Source organism: Equus przewalskii, chromosome 3 (genome assembly GCF_037783145.1).
Source record: "Equus przewalskii isolate Varuska chromosome 3, EquPr2, whole genome shotgun sequence".
Taxonomy (NCBI): domain Eukaryota; kingdom Metazoa; phylum Chordata; class Mammalia; order Perissodactyla; family Equidae; genus Equus; species Equus przewalskii.
The window spans coordinates 88,449,590-88,461,806 of NC_091833.1; the positions used below are offsets into that span (position 1 = coordinate 88,449,590).

The following is a 12,217-nucleotide window of genomic DNA, read 5'->3' on the forward strand; positions in this document are numbered from 1 at the left end:
ACTCACCAACGGGGCCTTATAATTAAACAGCTTAAATGCACTGTTAATTTCTGAGCATCCCAAGCCCCTCCAGTGAGTTATAAATAATTGTGAGGGAGCAGTGCTTCTCACTGGAATTACTAGTGAGATCTCACCCTTTTCTCGCTGGATGACTCTACACCTGGCGATGCATCAGAATTACCTGGGCTGTTTTCAAAACTCAGATGGCCTGGTCTCTACTCTAAGCCTACTGATCATCAGAGTATCAGGAGGAGGGCACCAGGCAGTATTTATCTTTATCTGGTTCCGATGTCAGTTTCTCATTAAGATTGTGTGTTTCGTTCTTCTGTCCTTTCTTTCTTTATCCATATCATCGTAAGCTGCATAATCTCCTAGAACAGTGATCGCTGTAGTCTGGTGCACATCTCTCTGGGGTACCGAAGATAGTAACAGATGGTACAGGATGAACATACAGTGCTTTAAAATAGTTATGTTTATTTAAATTCATATGAAAATAATGCGCTGTTTTACAGCAGTGATACAGAGTTCTCCTTTAAAAGAAATTTATTATGTTAAAAAAGCAATTCTATAAAAGAGGGTAAGAAAAATTACTAACTAAATATTAGAACTGCAGGTACTAAGAGGATATGGCAAAACTTGTTAGGGTGGTACCGAATACTCACCTTCTACGAGGTCATGAGGTTAAAATTAAAATTGGATTCAGTGAGATAACCTATGTAATGAGCTTAACACAGGAGTCCCTTCTCTTCCTTTCTTATACAGGAGATATACACTATATGGGCTTTGATCCTCCCAATCAGGGCTTTTCAAACTTTACTGTACACAGGAATTCACCTGGGGATCTTGTTAAAATGCAGATTCTGAATTACTGGGGAGTGGCCCAATGTGTGTAGACCACCCTTTGAATAGCATGGCTCTCAATGACAGAGAGAGAGAATAAAAATATGAATTTTTAGTATTAAAATTTGATAAATCATTTAAATACAATTTAAGGAGGGAAAAGAATTTCCACTAATAATACTGCTTAAAAACAAGGACACAAAGGATATAAATTCAGGAAATACAAAACATATAATATATAACATAAATAAAAATATTTCGTTGTGTTTAAAAACAGCTTTGAGTTATATACCAAGGATCAAACAAGGAAAAGACTATTCCCATCTTTCCTTAGAAGGAGCACACACAGGTACACCACAAAGTGAGAGGCCCCAAAACACTGTGATATTAATATTAAATATATTTCAATTTAAGTATTAAAATAGGTAGCATTAAAACAGGCACAAAGTTCACTAACAAAAAACTATTATAAATTATGTACAAGGAGGGTTTAAGGAAGTAATCAAATACAGGGGAAAAAAAGATTTCTCCTAATTCTAAAGTTTAACCTGCTTTATGTAATTCTCTAAAGGGCAAAAGTTCTACTACTAGGAAAAAAAAAAACTTCAGGAAATGGGAGGCAGCATTAATTGTTTCTACTCACCAAAATGTAGCTTTTCCCTTATTTTCTGTTCTATTCTTCAAAGACCTCCCTATGACCTAGATTTTAATGCCAAGTTATTGGCAGCTAAGTAGGAAGTTAAACGAGGACACACTTTTAGTGCTGTCATTGCTGGATTTTTCTATCTGTGGGGTGAGTTTAAGGAAAGTAGGAATTTAGAACTTGGGAGATTTGAAATTTAATAATATTCTCAGGTTTCTCAAGCCATAAAGAAAGAGAAAGCCACACATAAAGCCAAGTTTTCTAAACATCATGCACACTTTCCCTGAAAGTCTGCTCTCCAGGGAATGCCCCTTGTCCCCTATATGGATGTGCGGTTTCTGTAAGGCCACAGGGCTAAAACTAGTGAGACGGGTATGGACACACAACTGAGTACACAGTTAACTATTTCCAGTCTGACTGCCTCAAAAAAGGGTGAAGAAATGTGGTTCCTCAAACTGTCTCACTAGCAAATTTCATAGCAATGTTTACCAGAACCTTCTATAAGACAAGCTTGCTTTAATTATTTGGGTGGAGCACACCAGCTACTGCAATCAGCTTGCAACAATCTGGTTCTCCACAGTGTGGGGACTGATACAGGGCTGACTTGAGGTGTGTGACTTGGGTGGGTACACCCTGGTAATAGTTGCTTCCTCTCTGCTCCAGACCATTCCTATCTTCTAACAAAGCAACGCAAATAAGCATGGCCCCAAATCCAAATCAGAGGCATGCATTGATAAAGCAGAAAAAATGCCTGTGGCCACTGATGGACATCCAGTACCCCCTGTGCATCCTGCTTCCCTGAGGAGGCCCTGTGTGCTGGAACAGACGAGCCTGAAGACAAGAGTCCAGCAAGGGTCTCCCTACCACCCCATCCCCACCAGGGCTGGTCATGGGTTTACTTTTTAAAAACATCTGTTACTGGGGCTGGCCTGGTGGCACAGTGGTTAAGTTTGCGTGCTCCACTTCGGCGGCCTGGGGTTTGCGGGTTTGGATCCTGGGTGTGGACCTATGCATCACTCATCAAGCCATGCTGTGGCAGCATCCCACATACAAAATAGAGGAAGACTGGCACAGACGTTAGCTCAGGGACAGTCTTCCTCAAGCAAAAAGAGGAAGATTGGCAACATATGTTAACTCAAGGCATTAAAAAAAAAGATCTGCTATTAAGAGAAAAGTTCTTTCCTTCTGTTGTAACATGCATTCAGGTGTTCATACCTCCACACCATGTGTATTTATTTGCTGACTGCTTTCTCTCACTAGTATGGGAGACAAGAGCATGGCACAGGTGCTCAATAAATACTTGATGAATGAATAAAGTGAACTAACGCTCTCTGAGCAAGGTTTCACAACTGACAAGGCTAAGGATAATATCAATTCTTTTGATTCTTGAAAAAATGATTTTAATTGTTATGGGGCAAAAGGCACAGGGTTTGAATAATTTTCCAAAGCTGTCACTTTATACTAAAGTGAGAATTTCAATAGTTTCTTATTTTACTGGGAGTAGTTTGGCTGAGTTTTCCATTACAAGTCAGTTTAAGTAGATGGAATGACTGTACAAAACATGGATGAAGTCTCCATTTCACTATTCATTAATATGAAAAAAAAGTGAACATTCGTGACAGGGCAATGGCAAGTCAAAGGAATCTTCATAGCCTGGGTGGGGTTCCAAGTGCAGGAAGGCGTGGTGCATTTATAAACACACACTCTGGAAACAGCAAATGTCATGCCCCTCTACGCAAACAAAAGTAGAAAGCTCTCTTTCTACCAGGCTTGGAAAAGTCATGAAAAATTTCTCTTAGAACACAGTAGAGGAACTACTGACTTTTTAAGTACTTCTCAATCTGTAAGGAGGCTGTTAGAAGACAATTTTCATTTTAAAAAAGAAAGAAAAAAAAAGGAATATATTTCCTTCAAAAGTAATTTTCCTATAGGAATAGAATATGTTTTAAAGATTTGTTTACTTTCTCACTTCCCAAATTAAATTCTTTAATGTTCAACCTTCTTTGGAAATGTATTGGTAAAAACAATTCCTGTGCATTTTATATACACATGCTGTCTCATATTTTACAAATTAAAAAAAAAGTGGAGGCCCAGGGAGCTGCTGGTGGTTCTGCCAACATCACACTGATACTGAGTAGCAGAGATCCACAGCACAGAGGGAGGCAGGGTCTACTACGCTCCCCATTCTCTAAAATTTTAGCAGGACAACCCAAAGCCTTACCATTTGCCTCAGAGCGCAAGGTTCAGCAGAGGATGGGACGAAGGCTTACATTTTGGTAAGAAAGAAACGACATTTCCCCACTTTCTCTAAACTACTACAGAAAACACCAAACAGGCAGATTTTTCTGTTGTGCTCTCCTTTTAAGAAAAGGGGGAGAGGGGCCAGTCCAGTGGCATAGCAGTTAAGTTCACATGCTCTGCTTCAGCGGCCTGGGGTTCGCAGGTTTGGATCCTGGACACGGACCTACGCACTGCTTATCAAGCCAAGCTGTGGAAGGCATCTCATGTATAAAATAGAGGAAGATGGGCACAGATTTTAGCTCAGGGCCACTCTTCCTCAGCCAAAAGAGGATTGGCAGTGGATGTTAGCTCAGGGCTAATCTTCCTTCAAAAAAATACAATAAAAATAAATAATAAAATTTAAAAAAAGAAAAAGGGGAGTGGCAGGGGAAGATAAGTCACTCTAAAATATTTTTATTCATATGTGGAATTAAAAAAAATCTTACAAATGTCCTATATTGCCTTAATGTTTAGAATATTGACCTGAAAAACCAAAAAGGTCAACCTTTAGGTCAAAGATAGAATTAAAAATGAATAAAGGAATAATAAATTAGGTTTAATATACTCCACCTGTGCAGGCAGGAAGGATGAAATCTGAAGATTTAAGAGTGGCAGCAAAAGCTTTTTATTTAGTTTTGTTAAGTAAAATAATCACAACACTCTACTCCCCAAATGTTTCAGTTAACAGAGGTTTCACTGAATTAAGAAAAAGAAACTTCGTGGTAAGGAATGACACTAACTTTTGGTGAAACGATTTAATTAAATTAGAGTCCTTTGAAGCAGAAAACTAGAGCATCAAGGAGAAAAAGACCATTAATTGCAAAAATACCTCTACGTATTTTAACTTTGCGTATTAATATAAGTTACAGCATTACAGGTATAACTGTTACTTCAAATTCATTTTATTTCCATTTTTTTCAGTTAAGTGCATTTCCTTGCACTTAATTATATCATATCAACTTAGCAATGTGGATCTTCATTTTAGCTTTAAATTAGGCTCTTGAGCCATATTTTCATGCTTGATTAAAGGCATTGGTAGTATACTGAAGAGTAAAATGCATCCTTGATGGTTTTGCATCATTTATAAAATTAATCGTATTCTTCAGTATGAAAGACCTTTTCAAATTAAGGATATAATTAATGGGGAAATTTTATCCCTTAATTTCTCTCCAACAGGATCATGCAATACTTGGGGGGAAGGGGTTGATAAAAACGATGATGGCACAGAATAACATTAGCAGTCAATTTAGTTTTTTGATTAATAAAGTTCTTACTGCTCAGTTATTACCATATTCAGACACTCAGTTATCCAGTTATCACCCTGGAATGTAAATGTTATTTCCTTAAAGCCACTCTGACTTTTCATTGAACACAGTGGTAAACACTTCACTGGCTTAGTAATATCCATGGCAACTCAGTTCCAAGGGCCTCAGAGTGACCTCTGTGTCTTGTATAAACATTTTTGGCAGGAACCTCCACAGCCAATGCATAAGGATGATCTAATTTTTGCAAGCGTGTCATTACCAACCTTCAGATACACAACCCAGGCCAAGCTTTCCCCCTTGTGAATATTTTCCAAGCTCATGGAAGAAAAGAGCAAGACAGAGTGGGAACGTTGCCTTGTTACTTCATATTCTCTAACCCAGATCCCCTCAAGTCTAAACCACTCCCTGCTTTCAAGTCAGACACCTTTCTGTCGTCACCCATGCCCCCACGGCGTTAGTGTTGAACCTATATAAACACCTGGAGTATTACTAGCCTCCTGGTGGCTGAAATGCATCTAGCAGGGCCTGACTTATGAGAGGGGTGTTAGCGCTAAGGTGTTGAAAAAGACAATGAACATAATTCCCTCTCAGCCTGAGACTCTTCCAAGCGAAATGAAATTCCATCCTCGCCGCCAAGTTCATTCTTTCGCTAGCTTCTCCTCAGTCAACTCTCAAACAGTCACGGCTCCATATGGTTGTTGTCATCGATTTTTAAGCAAATCATTTTATTCTTAATATATTTTTACACGCAAAAGGACTGTGGGGGGTTTTTTTTTTCAAGGTTTCATCTTTTTAATCAGCTCCGTGAACGACATCCTAAACATTATATGAGACCCAATCAAATAATGTTTTTCTTCCAGAATTAAAAAAAAAAGGACATTCACAAACATTTTTAAGAAACTCCTCTATATCAGATCTTAAGTAAAAAACGTCTCTAAGTAATCATGTTCTTGATGCAGATTTCTTGTAGGTACATTTGGAAATTGCTTCCTAACCATGGTAAACATTGCATACAGGTTTTTAAAATGTCCCTAGATGCACGTTAATTTTTTAAAATCAACCTGGCCAAACTTTTTTTCCAAAACCAATAATCCTGAGAGCCCAAATGAAAAAAACTGGTAACTGAGGAGTTTTTGTAAGCCTACTTCTGTCATGACCAGATTTGCCTGTGGCCCAAGTTTTGCGCTGATCATGTCTCGAGGAATGTGGGGCATAGGTCTTAAGGAAACACGGATTCCTTTTACTAAAGGATGCACAGTTGATAGGAGAGTATTTACGTCACTTACTACCAGGGTCTTTGAGAAGTTCGCCTATCAAATGCCTGTCAAGAAATGAGTAGCTTCAAGGAATAACACAAGACACAATAATCTTATTACCACTTGGAATAAATAAGAAGAGGTGTTTAATTTTGGAAAACTTACCACCGAGACAGGGTCCATGGCCTCTTGCTTGACAGGGACTGGGTCAAACATGAGCATTCTTTTAGTTAAGCTTTCTAGGGTGCTCTGATGTTTGGCCTAGAAGACAAAACAAGGTGTCCATCTAAATGTTGAGGTTACTTTAAATATAAACTGGTAAAAATAAAATATAATATTCCTCACTCCCCTTCTCTGTTCCTTTTTCTCCCTCGCCCCCGGAATGGCTGGAATTTGTTTCCCTTACCTATGAAAGATGCTATTTTATATAATTAAAACCAGACTCCATGGTCATAACCAGATGAGAGCCAACTGGCATTTCTAACTCAAATACATAAACCCTGACATTTCTGGAACAATATGTACAGCCCCTTCTGAGCTGCAAAGCTTGCTTAAGATTGCTGTGCAACTGAACAGAAGTTCACATTACATATGAATGTTAAATATCGTTTCTTTTTTCCTTATGTTGATTAGAGAAAAATCAGGGCAAAACAAGACAAGCAAAAAGAAAACCTAGAACCAACTATCATTAATAATATCTTTATTTTTATTCTTCTAGACTCTTTAACTGGATTAAAGTATGCACGCTGTTTCATACCCATAATTTCACTTGACAATTTATTGTGAAAATGTTTCTTTTTCAGTAAGTATGGTTCCAAACCATCAAACTCAGTGTGCCACTGCATGAACAGATCACTTTATTTAAATTATCCCTTTTTATTGGGCACTTAAGTTGCTTCTAAATTTTCACCATTATAGACAGCAATGAGCATCTTTATACTTATATCCTCCTGTATGCTCTTAATTAATTTTTAGTATTAATTTTACAATGGGGAATTCTTGAGTGAGAAGCACATTTTCCAAAATATCTGATGTATCATCCAGCAAAGATGCTCTATTATTTTCATCAATAAAATAGAACCTGTTTCCCAACATTTCTACCAGCAATGTATACTATCACCTAAAATAATAAAAACTTTGCCAATTTGTTAGTACCAAAAGGCAAACTATTTTTATTCTAAATTGATTTAATTATTGATGTTGATTCTTTTTCATCTTTATTTACCATTTACACTTCTTCTTTTGAGAAATACCTATATTCAGGTCTTGAGCTCTCCCCTCCACCTTATTGTTTCCTAAGCACTTTTTATATATGAAGACTACCAGCTTGTTTTCCCTCCAATTTCTCCTCATGAGGAATTAAGCCAATCTTTAGCCTATTGTAAAGAAAATGTCCATCTTGATCCTGTTTGGTCTTTCTCTTCTCTTCCTATATGTTATGCTCATATTATCCCTCCATTTCCTTATGTATTCTATACTAGTCCACTAATCCACCTCAAGTCAACTGCTTCCTCACAAGACAAAATATTCAGTCTGCTCAATATTCACCTGCCTTTTATAGGTTATGGGATCACTGCCCAGCTACTCCCCAGAATTTCAACAACCTGCTTCAGGCACCTGCTATCCAAATTTGGTTTAAATGTTCAGTGCTTTGGTTAAAGGTGAGGTCTTTATAGATCACTTTGGTTTGGGTGGGAAAGTGAAGAAGCTCCAGATTGAGTTCTACCTGAAAAAGCTGTAGAAGTCCCTAGTTCTAGATTAGTTCCTCTGTTTCAGTATTCAAACTCCCCACCTCCACTTCTACCTCCATGACAGCAATCCTGTAGTTTGTTGTGTCCATGCTTTTTGGGTTATACTAAGATATCTTCATACACAATTATGAAAGTAACACTGTGTAGTTCTTGTGCTTCATTGCTTTGTTGAAGAAAGCCTGTTCTTGGTCTCATGACAACACGTGAATATCATCATTAACTCAACATAAGTCCCTGACTTCAAAATTTTATTTTCCTACATCACAGGACGTATTATAATCTGAGAACACAACTTGATACCAGGCTGCTCAAATCAATGGTGCTACCACCCTCTTATGTATCCCAGCAAGAACAAACCCCAACAGCCAGTGAAAAATGGATGATTTCATAACGAAGGATGAAAACCCCTTTTGTGTCTTGGGATCTATTATTAACCAGTTCCCAGCCTAGCAGCTGTACAGATGGATATGGTTCTAAGAATTGCTGTCCAGTGTCCCATAGCAGACCGTAAACAAAAGATGTGAGATCGCCTGCTTGTGTCAATGAGGTCACATAATTCAGCAGCCCTGACCCATGGCTGACCACCCCTCCCCCAGGCCTTTTAAATTTAATTTACAGATTCATCCACTCCACAGGACAGTATTTTGATGCAAATCCTTTAAATAAAAGCACTCATATTCTCAGGTATATAAGGAAAGAGCCCTGGTCCTGAGACTCAAGCAGGAGCTGGGCATCCTGGTCCTGCCAAAGGGTAATTCTTTTTCACAAGCAGGAAGATCAAACGAGATTTAAAACAAAACTCCTTTGCCTTCTAAATTATTTATATCAATAAATATGGACACAATTTCTGTATGTACATACTGTACACACCACTAAATTTGCTGGGTCCAACTTCTGGAGCAGCGTCCGTTGCTAACATACCTAGACTTGGAGCTCAATCCTCTCCACTCTTAAAAAAAAACTCAGACTAAATTCAGTTCAAAAGTTAATAGTGCCTACATCCTGTGTGAGATCTTATACAGGGCCTTGCCACCTCACAGCCGCTCCGCCACAACAGCTTCCTAGCACCTCCACACCTCAGGCCGCCCTGCCCCCTTTACCACCAGTAAGAGCAGCACGGTGGGTTTAAGACCATGGGCTCGGAGTGCATTCTGGTTCAAATTCTAATGCTACCATTTAGCTCATAAAGCCACCAATGACTTTTTCTAATGCCCACAGCAACGACTACAGAATCCATTTAGAAATGAGTTACACATTCACCTGCTGTATCTTTTACCATTTTAAGACATGATTTAAAATACTTTTGTTCTTTGATTTTTATGTTTTATCTAAATTTAAGGACATTAGTGCTTTGTAAGACTTGTAAGAAAAAAAAGTCTAATACAAAGCATCTATTCTAACAAAAGCCAACTCCTTTTTATTAAAAAAGAATTGTAAAGGTATGTTTATTTGTTCAGAACTGTACCTCAAGAGTAACTCAATCGCTGATGAAGGGATATTTCTCTCATAGAAGTACTTCAGCTAAGAAATGAAGAAGAAACGATAGAATTAGAATACCTCGTTTTGAAACTCCTCACTAAATAATGCATCACTGGACAATATAGAAAAAAAGAGGCTGCAAAATTCAAACCACTCCAAACAGAATCCAACTCCCTATCCATTCACAGGTCCAGCACATTTGTTCCCAATTTGGGAGCTTCTAAAATGACTGGTCATACTTCTACTGAGAGTCACAGGACACAGAACGAAAGAAGGACTGCAGAGAAAACAATCCACCCTAAACTGTTCACGAGAGCTTCTCAGGAGGCGTGGGGGGGCAGCTTCAGACACATCTGAGAGCCAATTTTTAAATTTATAATTCTACAACTAAACCCTCTAGTTAAAACAAGAGAGGAAAGCTAAGCTAAAAAGGAACCAAATTTAGGAAGGGAATCAAACACATTAACACAAATGAGGCATTTGTTTATTTATCTGCAGAAAACTTCTATACTCCCTACCTACTCTGCCTATCTCTGAATAGACCACTTCGCCACTAGTTTTGACTTTGTCTTGGGGTTCTGGTCTAGCATCAGACAACAGTGATTACAATGTCTCCAAAGTACCCTCCATGTAACTGAGAAGTAACTTATAGAACAATCAGGTCCCGAAACACAGTGGCTTTTGCTACACAGGGCAGCTCAGTGCTCTGGGACTATTACCATCATTTTAAAAGAATGCTAAATAAACTGCAAATGCTGAAGAAAATCTATTACACAACACTGACGGCAATCTTAAGTAGTACCAGCAGGTGGCGCAATAAAACAGGTATTAGAGACTAGGACGCCGGCACTAAATAGAGTTTGCCAACGTCAGGGTCTTTAAACCTAGTGGGTTTTAACCAGGCTCTCAGGAATTCTGTTAACCATTTTTTGTGGGTATCACAGAGATGGGGAGGCCCCAAATGCGGTTCTGTGTTTCCTTACAACTATTTTCCAATCATAAACACATTTACATCTTAGTTGTATTTAACTAGCTTAGAAGAAATACATTCTAAACTAAGCAAACCCAGGATAACAAAACCGCATTTAAAAGAGAAAAAAGGGCAAAACTGGTTTTAAAGAAACTTCTAAGTTATCGAGGTGCTTAAAAGCAAAAATATAGGAACATCATCATTGCCAAAATAATTTCCTGTAACTGGAGTAAATGTCACCTTCCCCAACTATGCTACTTTGCTGAGAAGGGTCAACAGAACTGAATTTTCCTCCAGAAGAAAGAAACAGATTTCCCTTCACACTCTTTCCACTTAGACTTCTGCCTTTTCAGATGTTAAAATAAGGGTCACATTTTTGCCAAAATGGAAAACTGCATGATTACGTATTAAGAAGCTTTGGTGAATCATTTACATGAAGTTTCAGAAGGAATCCAGTTCCCTCTCGCAGTCCCAGTGGCCCAGGAAGCCTCCTCGACAACTGGTTTATGAGGCACAAATGAGCCACGGGGCTTAGGGACACACACAGCCGTTAATGTCAGAGGAGGTTATGATTTAACCAAACCCCTTTGAAAGTAGCTTGTCTTGAAGCCAGAGCATGTTTTATTACAGAAACCACCTTATAAATGACTGCCCCTTCCTTAGAAGCACGGGAGAGAGAGAGAGAGACAGAGAGAGAGAGAGAGAGAAAGAAAATGAATATGTGTCTGAAGCAAAGTTCTGGGTGAAATAGCAGGATTTGCCTTTGACATTCTCCCATCTCATCTCTTTTATGCCGTTTCCGTATCTTTCTTTCCTCAGACCCTCAAAGGGTCCCTGCATTATCCTTCCTAACCCAGCCTGACCCTAAAGCTCCAAATTGCCACAGCCTCCCTCAAAGCAAATCTTTGTTTCCTAGCTGACCTCAGCCAGGTGTAAGGAGAAAAACAGCATGATCAAACCAACACACCATCTGTAAGCGCCTTTTTTCAGCTCTACCAACAGTTTGGATATTAAAGGAGGAAGCATGTTACATGTTACCTTCCCCCACCCTTTACGCCCCAAAGGAACTTCGGGGAAAAAAGAAAAAAAAATCGTGTGTGTGTGTGCAACATCCCTGTAGCTAAACTTCCTTTCCAAAGAAACTTTTTTCTTTCTTCACCCCATACCTAAACTCCTCAAGAGCTCCTAGTGAGTGGAATATTTAATGGCAGTTGCTCTGGCCAGAAATACAAGGGGACGGGCAACAGATGTGAAGCAGGCATTTCCAAGCTGCAGGTTCCTTCTAGAGCAGCCAAATGCTGGCACCTACCTGGCAACGCGTCCCGTTCTCCTATCACTGGATGATTTTCACTCACCTCAGTCTTCTAGGGTTGGTTTGAAAGGAAAAAATTCCACGGAGTATTTCTAAATCTTTGCCCCTCATAAATTAGATTCGTTATTTTGCATCAAAATGTTTTGTAAATGGGAAAGAAGTTAATTATTTCGTTTCAGATCAAATATAATGATCCAGAGAGCAAACAATCCGCCCTCTCCTCTGTCTGCTAACAAGCCACCCAATTTTACTTTCCTGCCTCCACCCAGCTACTCCACCCTATGGAGAGTTGCCAAGGCGAGTCCAACTTGTCCAAACAGGACATGGCTTCAGATAAGATTCTGCCCACACCCTGTACTTCGGAAAGACCAAGTGAAGCAATTGATTTTGCATGTAAATAAGGACAGGTGCAAAGGTAAGA

At 38.9% G+C, this 12,217-nt stretch overlaps 1 protein-coding gene across 11 annotated transcripts in view; it reads right to left on the reverse strand.

The window, feature by feature from the left end:
• Window positions 1-12,217, reverse strand: part of KLF3 (KLF transcription factor 3) — a 35,432-nt gene that overhangs the window by 14,031 nt on the left and 9,184 nt on the right. Inside the window, exons 1-4 of one of the 11 annotated variants that reach the window (XM_070615163.1) lie at window positions 11,794-12,024; window positions 9,501-9,556; window positions 6,450-6,545; window positions 182-408 (exon numbers count right to left, since the gene is read on the reverse strand). Coding sequence is in view for 6 of the 11 variants with exons in the window: in XM_070615157.1 (XP_070471258.1) it covers window positions 6,450-6,506 (57 nt within the window). In the remaining 5 variants the exon portion in view is untranslated. Of the gene's footprint in view, window positions 1-181; window positions 409-6,449; window positions 6,546-9,500; window positions 9,557-11,793; window positions 12,054-12,217 lie in introns of those variants that run through there. The other 10 variants (XM_070615162.1, XM_070615157.1, XM_070615156.1 and 7 more) reach the window with 10 other exon arrangements.